This window comes from Ranitomeya imitator, chromosome 7 (genome assembly GCF_032444005.1).
Source record: "Ranitomeya imitator isolate aRanImi1 chromosome 7, aRanImi1.pri, whole genome shotgun sequence".
Classification (NCBI taxonomy): Eukaryota; Metazoa; Chordata; class Amphibia; order Anura; family Dendrobatidae; genus Ranitomeya; species Ranitomeya imitator.
The window spans coordinates 61,042,853-61,064,105 of record NC_091288.1 but is presented as its reverse complement, the minus strand read 5'-3'; the positions used below and the strand labels follow the sequence as shown (position 1 = coordinate 61,064,105).

The 21,253-nt window shown below is 41.9% G+C and overlaps 1 protein-coding gene across 1 annotated transcript in view; it reads left to right on the top strand.

Annotated features, from left to right (window-relative positions):
* Positions 1-21,253, top strand: part of IQCA1 (IQ motif containing with AAA domain 1) — a 250,505-nt gene that overhangs the window by 17,139 nt on the left and 212,113 nt on the right. Inside the window, exons 2-3 of the mRNA XM_069733324.1 lie at positions 7,111-7,438; positions 15,928-16,047. Of these exons, the coding sequence (XP_069589425.1) occupies positions 7,111-7,438; positions 15,928-16,047 (448 nt within the window). The remainder of the gene's footprint in view (positions 1-7,110; positions 7,439-15,927; positions 16,048-21,253) is intronic.

Genomic DNA, 21,253 nt, shown 5'->3' with positions numbered 1-21,253 from the left:
CAGACAATGAGAAGACAATACTATTTATTTGAATAATACAGAAAGGAAATCTATCTATAAGTATATATAATATATTTATATTGTGGGTCAATACTGTATGTTATGATACTATCAGAAGACAGCGATACAACGTAATGCTATATCTATTCAATGTCCTGTTTATGTCCACTGTCCTTATTCTCTACCAGTTAAGCGAGAGGTAAAGAATAATGATTAGCCTTTATGTCTCAGCTTAACTGTTGCCACTTTCAGGACTTGGCCTGTTCTTTCCAAGTCTCTGTAAGCTCCTCAGATTGTTCTCTGGCCCTACAGGGGGTCACCGGTATTTCTCGCCAGGCCGCAAGTCCTTGGTATGCGAATCACTGGATATTTAGCGTGCTCATCACACTGGCTGTCTCCGTTCCCCGATGCACGGCCCCATCCCACACCCTGTACCATACATCTATGCTGTAAGTAAGAGCCCACAGGAATGGTCCTCTGCTACAGCCGTCTGCTGGGCCTGGTTCTGAACTGGTCACGTTCTTCTATTGATGCTGCTTACGGTCTTCTACTGGCGCTGATCATTGACTTCTATTGGCTTGGGGAATGGATCTTCATCACAGCTCAGATTTTCTCCGGCATCTGACCGCTTTTAGACCCTTCCGTGGCAATGGTGGCTGTAAGCTCACTTCACAGCAAAATGACTTGTCCTGGTACAGATTATGGCACCAACTCCTAACTGCTTGGCCTTGTAAGTATAATTAGCATCTGTGACACAGGTGTGTCGTCTTCAATCTCTTCCACAGGAACATGCACTTCCACCCTTGGGCTTCCTATTACTATAATTATTTTTTTACTTTCACTTTTTCCATTGACCAGCAGATGGCAGTGTTCTCTTGCAGTTACTCAGGCATCAACTGTACTCGTCTTCTCCCTTGTCCACCCCCATACATTTTGAACTCAAGTTTGTAGCGCTATACAGTTTGTTGTTTTTTTATGCTTACTGCTGCATGAACGTTATAGTAATCCATATTCATATTACAGACCAATCACTCATAGCACTAAAACCACCTATCTAATATTACGTAGGTGTAAAGGTAAGCCAGGGCCGTAGTCGTGGCCCAGCTACTCGGGCACTGCATGCCCTGGCCTCCCTCTACATAAAAATCATGTCCCTTTAACAGCTCACCTGCTGCTCCATTCTCTGCACTGGCAGGTCTTATATTCGGCTGCAGTCGAACTGCTCCAGTCCCTTTCAGAATACCTGAGACACAGTCCAAGTGTAACTTCAAACACAACAGTTTACTTTCATTTCATCACAGCTCATCCAGTTCCATTTTATACAGCTCCGAGGGCATCAGCCAATGCAATCATCTGCCACACGGTGAGCGACTCGCCAGTCTTTCCTGCTGTGTCTACTGATAAGTAAAGCTTTCGTCCAGAAGCTGCTGATGCTTGCATGGCTTTATCCAAGCTGGTAAAGGGGGTGCTGGATGGCTGAGCACTATGCTTAAGCACCAACGTTGCGGGGTATTTATCTTATTTCTGGGCATCTAAGCCCTTCTGAGCTTTATGGGCGCCCAGGCCCTTCTGACTGAAAACAGGAAGATCCCTTACTCTAACCTAAGTGACTCCTCCTACATTATCTATCTACACTATTACTAAGTCCCTATCCTACATAACGTTCGCTACGTCCATCTAGTGGTCCAATATTAATGCTACACTTTCCCTAGGAAATATACATTAAATATAACATACATAGCAATATTAAATATACATCTTAGCAAACAATACGTGGCAATGATACATACAAATATATATATATATATATATATATATATGTACTCTAAACCAGGACATGCTTAGGGGAGTTTAAGAGAGCTAACCCGACCCCGCTACATAGGCCCTTATGTTACTAAAGCAGCTCTGACTTATTAAGGAATGGATTCCAAAAGTCCTCTGAGGGTGCCCTGTGATATCTGGTACTGAGAACTTACCAGCAGATGCTTTAGGATGGGGCCTCTTTTTCAGTACATGGTACAAATGCTCAATTGGATTGAGATTTTGGGAATTTGAAGATCAAGTCAACATCTTGAACTTTATATTTTGTCTCTCACATCGGTTCTGAAGAGCTTTTGTATTGTGGTAGGCTCATAATCCAGCTGTAAGAGGCACTGCCACTCAAAAACATTGTCCCAGTGACCTCTAAGCTTAGAAAATGTAATTTCCAATAAGGAGTATAGGATGACTCTTCAAATTCTTCAAATATTTATTGGATAATTAAAGCACTACTCCAGCGTTTTTTTTTTATTTCTGCGCTGGAGTGGTTCTACTAATCTAAGGTCCCCGCCCCTAGTATTATACTCACCTGCCGCTATCTTCATCTGTCATCAGCGATGCTCAGTTTGTTTCTCCAGTAGTTTTCGACCTCCCAGGTTGCTGAAGTGTTTTCTGGGCAATCTGGAAGTCACAACTTAATGGAAGTCTATGATAGCCACAACGAAGCCAGAACAAATCTCTTATAGACTTACATTGAGAGCTTGTGACCATTTCCTCTGACTTCCGATCACTCAGAAATTGGGGTCACAAGATGGTGGTGCGGAACTGCAGCGGTGCAGGGAACAGCTGAAGACAGCGGCTGGTAAGAATGTAAAGAGATGACCAGCTGCCGTGTTCCCCCTGAAGACATTAATGCTGCTGCGATATAGAATGTGAATAATGTTTTGTTCCTGATATGTTTCCTTGTGATAGCAATTGTTAATTTTGGTGATTGTGGAATACTCTTAGCAGGCAAGTTGGGGAAGGGAACTTTGGTTCAGCAACTTGTGAGAGATCCTAAAGGACTCCGGGAACTCTAAGTGTCAGCCAAGGCTTGAGAGCTGTAGGTCTAAGAAGAGACTAGTCAGCAAGGCTAGGGGCACAAACAGTAAAGAAGTTAGCCACAGGAGGTTTGTTTACGCGGTTGCTGAAAGTGGCTGAAGCTAGAGAAAGTAGGAAGAAGCAGCTGAAGGGGTATAGCTGTCTAGGAAGCTTGAAAGCCCCTAACTCCGCTGGTGAGAAGATTCACCACTTGTGCTGTTGAAAAATGTTTGTTGAAGAGATGTCTCTGTATTGGAACCTAAAGAAAGATGTCTGAGTCTCCTGCTGTGCTTTGTGGATCAGTGAAACGAACAGTAAAGTTAAACTTGTTTTTATACATCATTGTGGTCTCCCATTTGTGGGAGTCGCGGGAATTCACAGCCACGCTAAATGTGGCAGACCAGATGGGGCAAGAAGTGTCCACCACCACAACAGCAACACACACTTTGGAAAAAGACCCTTTTTTCTGTAGCGTGCCGGTGTGTCGGGCTCAAGTCACTCGCTTATGACTACTACCCTGGGGAACTATGCAAATATAAGACTAGGCTCAGGGAACTTAGATTAGTGGCACCACTACAGCGTTGAAATTGGAAAAAAAAACCTCTGGAGTGGTGCTTTAAAAGAACTCTTAACCTAACTAAAAAAAGAAATCTGAATCTGCAGCATTTTATGCAGTCAGTCTTAAATAAAAGATCCTGTAGAGAACACAGGGCTAACTCTGATGATCAATTCCACCTTTGACCGATGGCTTGCTGAAGCCCCACTTCTTTAGAAAGTAGGGTGCGGCTTAACAATGTTTTGTTCTACTACAGACAATGTACAACAGAGATGCTTCTGCTGAAGTCAGTTGTCATACAGCCACACACAGAAAAGTGAGCAGGAGGGGGAAAGGCTGAGATCGCAAGATACAGATATTTCTTTGTAAATTTCTTTGCTTTAATTGTAATAAATAAGATGAAAGCAAATGAGGAGATTAATTGAGAAATTTTGGAGAATATTTTTGCACTTTTTCTGTGCTTAGTGTTCCTTTAAGGATCTCATATAGTTTAATTGCATCAGATTCCACAAACATGGGTGATCTAAAGGTATGTGTGGCCCACATACTTGGTTAAAGGGTTTGCATATTAATGTGGTCAGAATGTATTTATGTATCACAATCATCCCAGTACATAAAATAAAGCACGAGAACAGAATTTCACTTTGTATAAGTTAATGGCTGTTGGACTTTGCATCGTCTTTAAACTTAAAATGTATAATTGCTTTATTAATTGTTATATATTAAAGGCAAGAGCAGTCATAATACTGAAACAGTGACATGTGTGCTTTCCCTTGCCAACATGGGTGAGATTTACCAGAAGCTCATGGAGGGTCCGCATCTGCCAGGGTGTGTTAAGGTGAAACGGACGTGAGACTCAAACTCACAGAAAAAAAAAGAAAGAATTTGGCAGAGTAAGCAGACTGCACATTAAAGCTGCCCAAAGACCTTCTCAGCTGAACTTGTGCCAACCTTACTATTATCTTTGAACAAAGCGGGCACCATGGTGACACCAGAACCCATTACATATATGCATTTTTAGCCCCACCTCAGCACAGGACGCCTGGCACCTCTAACCCTTCTATCCACCCCTTCTATTGAGATCTGAGATTTGCAGCTGCCATGTTCACCAAGTGAACTCAATAGGACAATACCATAATATTACTTTATTGTTCTCAATACCCAGTCTTGAGGAACAGAATACAACATTCATCCATCTGGGATAAGTGGATGTCTTGTGAGAAGAAGGTGCCTACACTGTACAGATTACTGTTTACCCTTTTTTCGCTCAAAAGTGAAAAAAATATCAAAATACCAGGTTGCATGGGCTTTTATGCCAATTTTTAACCATTTAAATTGGTGCTTAAACATCACAGAACATGTAAGCTTCCTAGATCTGAAGCAGGTGTTTGATCTATCTGATTTATTTAATAGGCCTTGGCATGGCATTTATAGTGATTTTGAAGGCACAAGGAATATGCCATCAGAAAACAACCTGTTATGCTATGCAAATTTTCATATTCTTTTTTTTTGTTTTATTTTTGTATATTTTCATATCATGATCGATATTTAATAATGTTTACACTTTTCACTCTAGTCATATTAGGCTTCTTGTATACTTACCAGGCTTTTTGCGGCCCGTTATTGCAGACCTTTTTTGTAGGCCGTATCGACGCATTTTTCACGGTCTGCCACAATAACAGACCGCAAAAAACTTGCAGATCGCCGTTTTTCGGGTTTCCAATACTATTGAAAAAGTATTTGGAAAAAAAAACGGCGTTCTGCAATACCGGAAGTCACGGTGCATCACAAAAATAAGCTTCCGTTGTTTTTGCGGCCAAATTTATTTTCAATGGGGGCCATGTCCGTAAGCCATGAAAAAGATCGAGCAGGCTCAATCTTTTTTTACGGCCCTCATGGTCATACGGCGCACCGTGCACTGTGGAATTATTGAGGCCTGTATTTGTGGCCCCATAGAAATCTATTGAGGATGCAAAAATGGAACGCAAAACCATGGTTAGTGTAAAAGAAGCCTTAAGCTCATACTCCTGTTCTGTACAGATTACAGGAGATGTTCCTCCAGGTGCCTCCTGTCCTTAATTATTTGCTAACTATTTAGCTGGCTAGCAATGAGCAGACTACTATCAGATGTAGCTTTGCTTTGTTTGGTGTGTGCTTTGCTGTATGTCTGATTCCCTGAACTAGTTGGTGGACCTAGAATTTGTTGTGACTATTCATATGTGTTATCCCTTCTGCTCTTGATGCTCTCCGACCTCAGGTACCTGACCCCAGACTTGGCCTCTGACTATCTATTTGCCTTATCCCCTTATCTTGAGGTACCCTCCTGGTATTTGACCCCGGATTGTTACTTGACCATGCCTTTGTCTACCCTGTCTCATGGCTTGTCCATGAGTGATTCAGCATCACATAAAGTTCTTCTGTAGAATTCGATGAGGCAGATCCTGTCTTTTGCTGTCTATGACCGATGTAGCAGCTGTAAAGCATATTTCTTGCAGTTAATAAAAGCTTAGATGAGTTAAACCTACAAATATAATATCCACAATTCTACAAATGATACATTGCCATCTATTTATGTAATTCCCTCAAATTGTCTGTCATCCACTTCTGTCTGGATGTCCTCGAATCCCACAATCCACTACGCCGCACCGGAAGTATGCCGACCACCATATTGGAATACCCAAGTGATGGGTATTCCAATATGGCACCTGCTGGTGGTGCCAGGCCCTTGCGCAGTACCACCAGCAGGTCATTGCCGGACCCCCTGCTGCTGCGACTCCCCCACCGCAAGAACCCCATGCCGCAAGAACCCCTCTCCACTTCTGGGATCCAGGCCACCGTTGGGATCCTGACCGCCGCTGGGATCCAGACCGCCACTGGGATCCCGGACGCTGCTGGGATCCCAGCTGCTGCTCGGATCCAGACCACTGGGGCACCCTCCTTGCCGGCGTCACCACCCTCCCGATGCGATAGCATCGGACATCCATCTAGTCATTACATAAGGGAAGATTCACCAATGCTTTGTAGTTTTCTCCTTATATTAATACACAAACTAAGAAACTAATTCAATTGTGATAATCAATATTGCTGCACAACAGAAATGTGAAGAAGTAGACATTAAAGGGGCTGTCCATAACTCACAGATTTTTTAATAGCCACAAATCTTGGAATGCAATAAAATAACAAAATTACCTACAGTATACTCACCTATTAAATCTCCTTTCACTCCAGTGAGGCGTCTTCTGTAGCATGGATAAAGCAGTTATTGGCTGCAGCAGTCACATGTGCATGGTCAGTATGTAATCACTGCAAAACATTTTACAAAAACCCACAGGGTCATCAGAACGGTGATGGGGGCTTTGCCAGATATATAATGATAATAATATCCCTGTTTGTAGCAACTTATTAAAAATCTTAGATAACCTAAGCTAAAGTATTAGCTAGGCATTCCTTCACCAAGGGCAAAGAAGTCAATTTTCCTAGCCCTTACCAAAACAGAGTTGCTTGCTGGTGCCCTCAGTACCAGGCACAAACCCTGCCAGGCTGTGTAGCTATATCTCTGAACCAATTCAGCTAATACGAAGATAAAAATAATTCATTTATAATCTCATATCCTAATCCCGCAGAAGACTGGAATGTATTTCAGAGTTATAGTTATTCTTAGATGTTCTGTGTATCAGTGGATCATCTTATTCATAGAACACATCATTTTTTCATAGATTCTACAACAAAATGTGGGTGGAGGCCCAACAAGATCTGACACATCTGCTCCTGCAGGAGATGCCAGATGTGCCACCCAAACCAGAGAAAGATCGCATGGCAGTTGCCCAACAGCTTGGAACTCTATATATTCGGTACCTACAGATCTTTCGTAATCTGGAAATGGCATATGATCAGATCACACATCCACAAAAAAGAAGGCTGATCAGGCTGGTTCTAGATGGAGTGATGGGACGGATACTAGAACTGAAGGACGAGCTCGTGGAACTGGAGATCTCAGAGTTTCAGTACTATGATGATATCTTGCAAGATCTGAAGCTTGGACCTGTGAGTATTATTAAATTTAATATGCTCTTTGTAGAGGAATAGGACATTAACTCTAGAGTAGACATGAGCGAACATGTCGGCTCCCTCCTTTTTTGGCAAGCTATAGCGCTTACCGAAGAAGTTGCAGCGGGAACCCGGATGCCTGGAGCGCTCCGATAATCAGGTGTCCGGTGCTGCAGCTCCATGTGTCGCGGCTGTGTGACACTCACAACACACAGGCTCTCCATGCACATGTTGTGAGTGTCACACAGCCGCGACACATGCAGCTGTTGTGCCGGACACCTGATTATCAGGAGCGCTCCAGGTATCTGGGTTCCCGTTGCAGCTTCTTCGGTAAGCACTATAGCTTGCCGAATAAGGAGTGAGCCGAACATATTCGCTCATGTCTACTCTCGAGTCACCAGTTGGAAGTAGCAATTCTAAAAGTCCTTATTGACGCTAAAGGGCTTTGTCACATGACTTAGAATGAGAAGCCAAACCAGAAACTCCATTTGCAGGCACTTGTTTCAGGGTATTTGCCTCTCATCAGTGCAATACAGGAGAGGCTCTAACAGGGGGTCTACGGCGCAATTTACCAAGACACATTGTCATTGGGGTCAGGCTTAGGTCAAAGTGATCTTACCATTATTTTTTACAGTTTAACAAAGTTTCATTATTGCTACACATCTGTTTAGTTTACAGCCACTGTTCAGTAATCCAGATATCTGGAAACATAAATATGAGTTGATACCCACTATAGAGAATCACTAATACTTTTCTAAAATGTACCGTATATTCACTGTATATTATCTTAAAGCCATGCCTTTCATACCTCATTCAGTTAACAGTTTACTTAGGTAAGCCTAAACACATGTTTCAATAAATCTAAAGGGATAATTAATAGAAGGGGCAACTCTGCTGAACTTTTTCTATGAAAAAAGGATATACCGGTATACTGATTGATATTTTTTTGTCCTTTCCATGTGTTTCCAGTATACTTTAGCTTGATCAATGCTTTATATATCCAGTCTGCTAAACTTATCGGTAGTTAGTTATTATTATTTCACTAAAGTCCACTGAACTGGCTTAACAATATTATATCGAGTCCATGACCTAAATGTAAAATTTCCTTGAACTCTTGTATCTAACTTTATTTTACCATAAAAATAATATTTTTGATATTTAAACGTTCTTTCTGCCTTAAAGAGAAGAAAAGAAAGGAATGTAGGTAGGAAGGAAGGAAAAGAGGAAGGAATGAAGGAAGGAAGAAAATGTCTTTTTTTCTAGATAGGTGATCAACGTAAAATTAAAATGTTGCTGTCCTGTTACACTGGCAGTAATCTGTATGAGAATATTAATTGTACGGAGGCCTGAGAGCATGTGCAGTAGGAACTCTGGCAGTGTGACAAAACAGTGGACATTGTAATATACTACAGTGACTTCCTGCCCAGACAAAACAAGTGTGATTTGCTAATTAAAGGTATTTATGGATTTAATTATAATTACATTTACTTTATTATATTTGTTTTTCTATTTGTGGAGAATCCCTTTAAATGCAACTGAAAAGTTGGAAGTTTCTCATTGTTTACAAAGCAGAATACATATCTTGGTGGGTAGATGGGTAGTATGGCTTGATCTCCACAGTAATGTCATGCCAAGAAGTGATGTGCAAATTGCCTCTTCTGAGAAAAAGAGGACTTAAACTCTATAGCGCCACCTGTTGGAAGCAGCGATCCTACAAGTCACAATCAACCCTTTAACGAGTCGTGCAATATGACTTAAAGCCAACTCAGTATCTCAATTCGCAGACACGCTACTTCCAACAGGTGGCGCAATAGAGTTTAAGTCCTCTTTTTCTCAGAAGAGGCAATTTGCATATTATATTTCCCAGAGGAGCATTGCATGGCGAATAAGCCTCCTTACCTTGACAAGCCAGAGCTGGTATGTCACTCTCCATAAGTAGAAACGATACCCCTTAGACCAAGAAGTGATGTGGACATTTGTATCCTGCAATCACTACTCTGTGTTCCAAAAGCAGAAAGTGGAAGAACAACATTGGTCTCCAAAACTAGCGCATGTATTTCCAAGAACTTACCAAATCCTGTGAAGCGCATTAGACTTTGTGTTTCAATTCTTTAACTTCAAACTCTCTGCTTGTCACATGATCAGACTTTTAAAGGGAATCTGTCACAAGGTTTTTGCTATGCAATCTGAGAACACCATAATGTATTATGTATAATGTATAATGTATTATTTCAGCGACGTGTCACTTGCTGGTCAGCATGCTGTCATTTTATTATGACCACCTAAACTCTAGCGGGGCTCAGCTCTAGAAGTGGTCTGAATGTTGAACCCTGTATGACCGCGCCCACACCACTGATTGGCAGCTTTCTGTGGACACTTCACATTGATAGAAAGCTGCCAATCAGAGGTGGGGGTGGGCTAACACAGAGCAGTTGACTAGGAGGCACGGAACAACTAGTCCTGTATAATCTCTTGCTGATAAAACACTAAAGGTACCTTCACACATAACGATATTGTTAACGATATCGTTGCTTTTTGTGACGTAGCAACGATATCGTTAATGAAATCGTTATGTGTGACAGCGACCAACGATCAGGCCCCTGCTGGGAGATCGTTGGTCGCTGAATAAAGTCCAGAACTTTATTTCGTCGCTGGACTCCCGCTGACATCGCTGGATCGGCGTGTGTGACACCGATCCAGCGATGTCTTCACTGGTAACCAGGGTAAACATCGGCTAACTAAGCGCAGGGCCGCGCTTAGTAACCCGATGTTTACCCTGGTTACCATCCTAAAAGTAAAAAAAACAAACACTACATACTTACCTACAGCCGTCTGTCCTCCAGCGCTGTGCTCTGCACTCCTCCTGTACTGGCTGTGAGCGTCGGTCAGCCGGAAAGCAGAGCGGTGACGTCACCGCTCTGCTTTCCGGCCGCTGTGCTCACAACCAGTACAGGAGGAGTGCAGAGCACAGCGCTGGAGGACAGACGGCTGTAGGTAAGTATGTAGTGTTTGTTTTTTTTTACTTTTAGGATGGTAACCAGGGTAAACATCGGGTTACTAAGCGCGGCCCTGCGCTTAGTTACCCGATGTTTACCCTGGTTACCGGCATCGTTGGTCGCTGGAGAGCGGTCTGTGTGACAGCTCTCCAGCGACCAAACAGCGACGCTGCAGCGATCCGGATCTTTGTCGGTATCGCTGCAGCGTCGCTTAATGTGAAGGGGCCTTAACCTTATTAAAACAACAATACACAGCTTAGTATGTGACACATCGCTGGAACCAGGCTCTCAGCTCCTACATCATGCTGCTCTCATAGAGAAAAAACCTGCTGAGAGATTTGCTTTAATTCTTTGAGCTAAAAAAGCCATAGGTTGCCTCAGAGCTACATTATTCAAAGCAGACCTTTCATATGATGATAACAATTAACACATGGATAACGGTATTTAGCTGAATATCACTGTACTCTATAGATTTCTTGTAAAATGCACATGGTAAAGGTTCTGGATTTTAAATGCATTTTCATCCGCATTTGTAAAACAGACTCCGTGAGGTGTGGGAATTAAAATCTACCTGGATACACACAGGGGAGTAATAAAGACTGAAGTTTTTCCAGACTGGGCTGGAAAATTTGTTATAATCTCATGCCAACAATGTCTGTGTCTCAGTATTAATGTTTTCAACAGTAAGGTATGGTGCAGCTATATAGTAGTAAAAGTGTACAGATGGAATCACGTACAAAAATACAATGCTGCTGTGTAGTCATAAATAGTGGACTCAGTTATAATACTGGACTCATGGAGTATAATAGTGGACTAAGTTGCAAAAGCAGAATTTAGCATTATTTCAGTAGTAATTATCAATTGTAACTGCTTTAGTTTTATATTAGAAATAAAATAATGATAAATTGGGGGTTGATCAAGGTTTTCCAGGATGTATTTTCTATTTATCCTTACATTCTATCCACTTTTGTAATTTCCTTTTTTCCATAATAACCTACACTTCTCTCTATCTAGCTAATCTCTAAATGTATTTTTTTTTACTGTACTTCCTGTGACGTTTTGTTTGAGAGAAGAATCAAACGTGACTTCACATGAAACCGATGCTGCATTCACTCCCCGCAGCATCCGTTGTCCCTGCTGGAAAAGGACGTCATGGGGGCAGAGCCGCAGTTACTCACTAGCTTGTTGCATCGCCGCCCTTTCTGAAGATATCGTAAATCCTGGGTGATGGATGCTGTGTGATGTGCAAGTGCAGTGCCGGCATTCTGCTTCTATCTCTGCCATTGCCGTGACTTCTAAAGAAGATGTCATCAGGGGATGGGGATAGAAGCATTGACTGACACCAATGTCACTCCTGATCATGATTCGTTTGAGGGCAGTGGGGCGGCGCTAGTGTCAATCACTACTTCTATTTCCGCCATCTGCTAACGTCTTCTTTCACAGAAGCTACGACGACGGAAAGGCGGAGGCAGTAGCAGAGAGCGGGCGCTGCACTCACATCTCCCACAGTGTCCATCACCAAAGATCCAGAATATCTTCAGAGGGGGTGACAATGCGACTAACTAGTGTGTAAGGGTGGGTTCACATTGCGTTAGTGGGTGTCCGCTAACAGAATCCGTTACATGGCAAAATTGGCGCAATTAATGCTATGTAACGGATCCGTTAGTGCACCCATTGACCGCAATGTGCTAATGGATCGCTAACGCATCGCTAACGTATGCCATTTTTGGCATGCGTCAGCGATGTCCCGTTATTTTCGGACGGACCTCGAACGCTGCTTGCAGCGTTCAGGGTCCGTTCTTCGCTAGCGCATCTGCGCTAGCGGGATTGCCAAATGCAATCCCTTTTTGGACATTGCGTTAGCGCATTCCGTTAGCGTATCCGCTAAACGGATTGCCCTAACGCAATGTGAACCTAGCCTAACTGCAGTGCTGCCTCTTGTGCCATCCTGTTCCAGGGGTAAGTAGGGAAAAGTGTATGGAATTTTGTAGTAAAGCAAATTTAAAAAGTGGTTAGGGTATAATGATAGATAGTTAGAAAATACATCTTAGGTGCCAGACCACACCTTAGAGAGTTATCTACAGGATAGTTGATAAACATCTAATCATTGGGATCCTCACCCAATAGTGGGATGTGAGTCCTCAGCCTCCTTTGTCCCTCACCACCCAAGCGCATTAATGAGGAGTTAAACCCCTTTAATACAGACAATGGAGCAAATTTATCAATACTGTCTAATTCTTAAACAATGCAAGCTTAGACCAGACAGTTTTAAGATGCACCAGATTTATTACAGTGGTTTGTGCCCTTGCTTAATCTAGTGTATTTTAAAACTGTCTAGACTAAGGCCTCATTCAGATGTCCGTTTTTCACATATGTGTTCTATCTGTGATTTTCACGAAAACAACACGTACCCATTATACTATACTGGGATGTTCACATGTTCATGTTTTTTGCAGACCATGTGTTTGCTCAAACATCATGAAGATATGTCCATTAATCTGAGTCACAGATCAAATGCTATGGGTCCATGGGTCTGTGAAAAACCTCTGACAAAACACAGATACCATCTGTGTGCAATCTGTGTCCTGTCCGTGATTAATATTCTAATGAGTTGGACAAGATTTGCAATTTTTCTTTTTTTTTGGCATGAAAAAAAATGACTGATGAAATATTGTTGGTAAAACTTGACTCACGGACCAAACACTGCTGAAAATCTGACCCAATAAAAACTGGTCTGTGTTTTAAGTGCGAGAAAAATCACTAAGTAAGGCCTAAGTGAGCCCACCTTTTAGTTGGCTCACATTGTGTCAAAAATTTGCACTGAAATGCTGGCACATTTTATGTCTCATATTAAGTAATGGCCCCTTTCTACAAACTGGACCCCTTTTCAGCAAAGCAAACCCCACCTGCCGGACAAGGCGCAGAAAGTAACTAAAACACATATTAAAGGTAATAAAAGTCATGAAGGTTTGTTGGCTCAAATTAATCCAGAATTCTCGTGCATTAATGGTCTTGAATGGGTAATTTTCATCCATGACTCAGATCAAAGATGAACAAGTTGCAGTGATTTTTTACAGTATACTCAGATCACAAGAAAAAAATTGGACATTGGACTATAATTGTCACATGTTCTATCCTGGAGAAACACACATAGAACATGACATCATTAGAAATGGTCATTGACATAATTAGCAAAGGTCATCCAATCCCCCTCAGAGATCTTACATCCTACCTTTCCCATATGTCACCCTCTGACCAATAATCAAGTGGTTTTCTGACATCATCCTTTCTGTGCCACATCCGTCCTCAGTACGATTAGACATGGTAAATCAGAGGGGATTGGATGACCTTTGCTAATGATGTCCCAAGTCCCATCCCCAAGTCTTTAACCTTCGTTCGGCTGAGTAGGTACAATTGTAACTATTCCGTTTTAAAGTTGCAATAAGTTTTTTTTTCGAAAAGCCGTAGAGGGCTGAAATTTCGTGACATCTCTGCAGTTTTGGTCCAGAATATATTGGCCAAATTTCAATAAAATATATATGAAGGTACAATTGTACCTCTGCAGCCTGTTAACGTTGTAAAATTATGCAGCCTGACGAAGGTTAAAAGACCAGACTGTCTGCCAGCCAGCTCATTATAGCCTCATTTCCCCTGATGATGCTTGTGGGGTGAAATATGTTGGAGAGGCTAATGGCTGCTTAATTTTTAACTGCATAAACTAGGTAGGGGTTACATGGAATACAATAGGCAGCAAGATATTGGAATGTGATAAAGAAATGAATAGATAGCCATGATATAAATGTATCCGTACAGTATTTAGAAAAAATAGGCTACAGTGATGTGCATATAGAAAGAAAGCTTAAGGCAGGAAGTCCATGGATAGACAGCCAGAGTCTGACTGCACTGGCACTTTATGACGTCAAATCAGTTTGTAATTATATATAGAGATAGGATCTGATAAAGAGACTGCCAGTTAAGGTACCTTCACACATAACGATTTCGTTAACGATATCGTTGCAACGTCATGCTTTTTGTGACGTAGCAACGATCCCGCTAACGATCTCATTGTGTGTGACAGCGACCAACGATCAGGCCCCTGCTGGGAGATTGTTGGTCGTGGGGAATGATCAGGACCTTTTTTTTGGTCGCTGATCACCCACTGTCATCGCTGGATCGGCGTGTGTGACGCTGATCCAGCGATGTGTTCACTTGCAACCAGGGTAAATATCGGGTTACTAAGCGCAGGGCCACGCTTAGTAACCTGATATTTACCCTGGTTACCGTTGTAAAAGTTAAATAAAAAAAACAGTACATACTCACATTCTGATGTCTGTCACGTCTCCCACTGTCAGCTTCCCGCACTGACTGTCAGCACCGGCCGTAAAGCAGAGCACAGCAGTGACGTCACCACTGTGCTCTGCTTTACGGCCGGCGCTGACACAGTCAGTGCGGGAAGCTGACGGCAGGGGACGTGACAGACATCGGAATGTGAGTATGTAGTGTTTTTGTTTTGTTTTTTTTACTTTTACAATGGTAACCAGGATAAATATCGGGTTACTAAGCGCGGCCCTGCACTTAGTAACCCGATGTTTACCCTGGTTACCCGGGGACTTCGGCATCGTTGAAGACAGTTTCAACGATGCTGAAGTCTTTCCCCTGATCGTTGGTCGCTGGAGAGAGCGGTCTGTGTGACAGCTCCCCATTGACCACACAACAACTTACCAACGATCACGGCCAGGTTGTATCGCTGGTTGTGATCGTTGGTAAGTCGTTTAGTGTAACGGTACCTTAAGGGAAGCACAAGCACATTACAAATCCATGATTAGGATTAACCTGTTGAACACTATTCCCTTCATATTATTATGTGATTTTAATTAATAGGGTCTAGTTCCATTGTTTAAGTTAAAATAAAAGTTATGCTTTAATAGGGTTTTTAATAAGGGATCTTGTTTGCATTTGGCAATTTGTGTGAATATAGATATAATCCTATGCTGACCCTCAAACAGTGTTGCTCTAGTGTTCGAACTACAATACCAGACACAATCATGTAGATACAGTACTGTGCAAAAGTTTTAGTCAGGTTTGGAAATTATGCGGCAAATTAAGAATGCTTTCACAAATAGAAGTGTTAATAGTTAATTTGTATCAATTAACAAAATACAAAGAGAATAAATAAAAGAGAAATATAAATTAATATGGTATGACCACAAAGGGTGGCCACACCAAATTCTGCTTTGACTTTGATCTCTCTTTTGTTCATTCACTTTGTATTTTATTAATTGATAAAAATAAACTATTAACACATTTTTTTAAAGCATTCTTCCTTTGCACACCTACCTAACACTTTTGCACAGTTCTGTACTGTGCTGTGACGGGCACGTCAGTAAAGTAGATGTAGCACTCTAGTGAGTGCACCTAACTCTTCTGCTGATCGGGGGGGGTCCTGCAAGGAGGGCAAATATCAAGTATTAACAGTAATTTTTTTTCCAGGAAAGTTTGGAAATTCCAATTCCAAAATATTTCATCAAGGAAAAAATGAAAGTACTGAAGGATCGTGAACGAATACTTTCCCAGATACTGGAGCGCAATGGAGCCAAAGACACAGAAGTGGTAAGCCCGTCTGAAGACCAAGGGTATAAAATATGTCTAAAATATGATCAAATATTCTGTATTAGTGCTTCATTGCAATTCAAGATTGAAAAAGCTGATGTCCAAAGCCAATCAATTCTGGATGCAGAAGATTAGCATAGTTTACAACCAACTTAGAGATTATATAGCTCTATGTGGAAATCAGAATATTAAGGCTGCGTTCCCACAATTAGATTCTGGTGAGTTTTTGATGCTGCACCATTTCTGCACCATTATTTAAATTTGGTTACTTGCGATATTTCATGGCTCTTTTGTGTATTGTTTTTAACATGCGTTTTTATTGTGTTTTTGGCGTTACAGTTTTTGTCTCTTGCTGGTGTGTCATGTTTTAAATAAAGCTGCTCTGTTCTTGACAGTTGCTGGTATTTGGCTTTGACAAAACATTATTGATATAGTTAGGTGCGGATCACACGTGGTTTTGATGTGTTTTCACTGCAGTAACGCACTGAGAATACACACTGTGAATTTTCTACCTATAGATTTGCCACAATTAAAGGGACTCTGTCACCTGAATTTGGAGGGAACAATCTTCAGCCATAGGGGCGGGGTTTTCGGGTGTTTGATTCACCCTTTCCTTACCCGCTGGCTGCATGCTGGCTGCAATATTGGATTGAAGTTCATTCTCTGTCCTCCGTAGTACACGCCTGCGCAGGGCAAGATTGCCTTGTGCAGGCGTGTACTACGGAGGACACAGAATGAACTTCAATCCAATATTGCAGCCAGTGGGTAAGGAAAGGGTGAATCAAACACCCGAAAACCCCACCTCCATGGCTGAAGATTGTTCCCTCCAAATTCAGGTGACAGAGTCCCTTTAATGCAAGTCTATGGGGAAAATCTACATGGAAAACTGAGCATAACAACAAGAGAAATTAACATGCTGCGAAACGTGGACTACAGATCAGTTTAAGCTGAGTAAAATAAAAGCACAGTGGGCGTGAGGTTTCGATAAATCCCATCCACTTTGCTAAAACTGTAAGATGCTGTACTTTGATGCAGCAAAATTACGCAGAGTCAAAAATGCATCAAAAGCTCATCATGGGAAAGTAGCCTTAGGCTAGGTTCACACTAGCGTTGCGCCGCCCTGCGTCGGCGACGCAACGCGCGACGCACGTAAAAACGCGCGCAAACGCGCGCAAAAACGCGCACGTTTTGCGACGCGTGCGTCGTTTTTGACGAAAATCGGACGCACAGAAAATGCTACAATGTAGCGTTTTCTTGCGTCCGACGCTAGCGTCGGAAACGACGCACGTGGCGAAAAACGCCACCAAAACGACGCACGCGTCCCCTATGTTAAACATAGGGGCGCGTCGCCGCTGCGTCGCCGCTGCGTCGCCGGCGCGTCGCCGGCGCAACAGCGACGCACATTGGCGGAACGCCAATGTGAACGTAGCCTTAGTGTTAAGAGCTGGATGGCACCTGTCACACTTGTCTGATGATTACACATAATGGAACTGAGTCCGTAGTAGTAAGTATACGGCTGACACAAAGATCTGTGGTTTAGCCTCTGAATGTGATCTGTCTCGGTAAATGTGCCGCTCAGATTATTGAAATCTAATACTCATCATTGTACAACACCGTATTTGCGTTATTAGTACTTTTGGGATATCCTGTGTTTCCAATCAGGGTGAGAACTAAAACTAAAGAAACACAATCATACGGATCAGCGGTTTAATTTAGTACTTAATAGGTGTCACAACACTTGATTTTATCCAGGTGAGAACCAATCTTTTACAAAGATAAGTCAGTTCTATACTTAGCTATCCTCTACCGCCAGAAACAAGCTGTTTATAACCTATCCTTCAAAGTTATAGATGGGATTAGGCAGGCATGAGAGGTGCCTGGGACTCCCATTAAGAGCTTACAGATACAAGGTGTTACAGAAACACAAATCTAGACCCGACATTGTCCTCCACACTCTAAATCCATTTGTCTTAAAAGTAGATTTTCCAGGCACTCCTGATGTGTCAATGGGATTTCACAAATATGTTGGCATATTAAAGTGACCCAGTGAGCCTATGCAATGTATAGTAGAAAATCAAAGCTTTTATGAGAGGTTATCTAAGTATCTTTTGCCACTACCGTAGATTTCCAAATCGTCTTGCCGTTAGTAACCTAATTAAATATCAAAATTCACAAGCTAATTTGCACATTTCTAGTAATGCCAGCTGATGAAGTTATCAGGATGGTGAATCAGTTCACTTACTGTATCAAAATTTAGCATGCCAATGCCATCCTCCAGAATAATCGTGCAGATAAAAATAATGGTGGTGTTTCCCGTGGCATCTAATCACGAGCTTTCTTACATATCCTAAAACTGGCTATACACTTTGCTTTGGCCGATCGTTTGGTCGACAGCCATCTCAGCACGCCCTCCCATACACAGGAGCACTCGTTTGGCCAAGCACTTTTGTGTTCTCTATGAGAGAGCCACTGGCTGACACATCGAATGGAGCCTGTATAAGATAGTACCTGAGTGAGTGGGGGTGCCAGCGTGCAATCATCAGCGATGCAGTATCCACCGCTGTACTATCTTATACATGCTCCATACCCAGCACCTAGTGCATGACCAGACATATTTAAAGTAGCTGTGGTGTCACTCCTATTATTGCACTGAACGCGATTAACCATTATACTTCAGTCCGTTACTGATGAAGGCCAGTGAGGCTGAAACATCTACAGTATAATATTTTCTGGCTGCATTTAAAAAATCCAAAAAAAATCCCCCCAAAATTTTAGAAGTTGAGTGCCAAGTTTTCTTTATTATAAATGAAATTAGACATGCGTCATCAATATCTCTCCCCACCATCAGTCAGCCGGCTCCCCCATACACATTAGAACAATGTTTCTCAACCCCAGTCGTCAAGACCCACCAACAAGTCAAGTTTTCAGGATATCCTTAGTATTGCACAGGTGATAATTTCATCACCTGCTCAAGCATTAATTTTATCACATGTGCAATACTAAGGAAATCCTGAAAACAGGACCTGTTGGTGGGTCTTGAGGACTGGAGTTGAGAAACATTGCATTAGACCATTGGCCAAACCCATCGTTATCGACAGATTCAGCCGACATTAGTCTAACGTGTATTGGGGGCCTAGGTATTATTCAGTGTGGCATATTTCCCTTGCATTGGGCATGTCCACAATTCTTAATGGTTCATGTGATTCAAGATCCATGTAGTACAGTCATCAGTAATGCTTTCTCTGTCAATTGTAGTTACCTTTTCGCTGTCAGAAAACTAGAATCATCTAAAAGATTTATATTTTCTAGGCTGTTTCCATTCACAGTAACTTTGGAGAACAAAGGCACTCTTTATTTTAACCCGCAGAACAGTGGAGTGGTGACCCCTGCTTTTATAGATTTATTAAATTCATTGTGAACATATTCTGCGGTATGGGCGCAGTTAAGTGCATATCTAAAATTCCATATTAATTGCCGTCATCTGGATGGGGAGGCTGTAGTTTATACTAACAAAATATAGACAAAATTCCAAACAATAACACCAATACCCCAGAACATTCCAACGTATGAACCATAAACATCTATGGCTAATAGCTCATACAAATGGGGATGTCATAAAACTGTGCAATCCTTACTATAAATCATTAGGATCCTATATAAACAAGAGAGGCTTACAGTTGAAAACAAATAATATAGAGGCTGATGTGGTCCAGGCTGAGATGTACTCTAAATAGATGTTAAACTTTAGGGAGAGGATACAAAAAATCATGGAAGGTTGTGACCTCACTGTAAGAACATAGTGTTTTACTTCACGCATGTACAGTAAGGATTTTCAAAATGCTTTTCCATACAGTTTCAGAGATATGGGCCTCTTTATTTATGGGCCTCTACTTTATGGGCCTCTTTCATTCGGCTTTTTATGGTCTTTACCAATTTGGCGTAGCTCACAGACCTAAAGACATGCCCCCCAGAGAATCCTTGGAGCCTAGCCCCTTTGGTAAAAACCATTACAAAATTATCACTACATAAAAGGGCTCATATCTCTGGAACTGTATGGCAAATTAAAAAAATGAAATACTCAGGAGAGCAGTGGGAATACAATAAGCGCAACAACTGGTCAATTTTGACCTAGTGAAATGTCTCCTTTAAATGTTTAGTCTCATCAATATATATGGCAAAAACAAGCAACTTTGCTATTTACTTCCTATAATTATTCTCAGGAATAGAAGGATTTTTAATTTGATTGTATAGTGCTCAGTGCTTAGATTACCAGCCACCTGTGCAACTTATCAGAGGAACCAGTCTGCTATACAAGAATTGCAGTGCTTGCAAGCTCTCTCCAACAAAGCTTGTAAGCGCTGTGTTGATCATTACCATATACAGTCATGGCCAAAAGTTTTGGCACCTTGAAATGGTTCCAGAAAATGAAGTATTTCTCTCCAATAATCCATATGTCTCATGACGTGCTCATACTCAGGTACATCTGGATGCATTGCTGAGCAGTGCAACCTCTCTGCGTTGCATCCAGGAGACACTGAGCTGAGAGTGAGAGTGCAGTCTCAGTGCCAAGCAGTTACATCAATAAGGTGACTGGAGTTCACATTTTCACGCTCAACTCTCTCAAGTGTCTCCTGGATGCAGGGCTGAGCGGTCACATCATACCACCGCTCAGCAATGCATCCAAATGTAGCTGAGTTGGGTTCTTTGTGGGACATATGGATTATTGGTGGACAGGTGAGGAATACTGTGTTTTTTTATTTTTATTTGAAAATAATAAATGAGCAAAAGAGGGGTGGGGAGTTTTTATTTCAAATAAATGACTTTGACTTGTTATCAAAAATGGGAGGGACCCCACATCTTTTTTTTTAACTATATTTATTTAAATAATTTAAAAAATGGTGTGGGTACTCGTATTTTTGATAACCAGTCAAGATAAAGCTGACAGCTGGAAGCTGTCGATTTTGGCTGCGTTGATTATCAAAAATAAGATGAGGCATCACGTCCTTTTTTTTCATACACAGTGTGCACTGGCCAATAACAGCCATGCCAATACTTCACATGACTGTGATTGAGCCAGAAGTGCCCACACAGTAAAGCTTCTTCATTGGCTGCAGCCTTTCAACAAGCTTTGTTCGGCCACCCCCTTTCAGGGCTTATATACAGCATTCTGTAATGCTGTAGATAAGCCCTCCGATCCGAACTACAA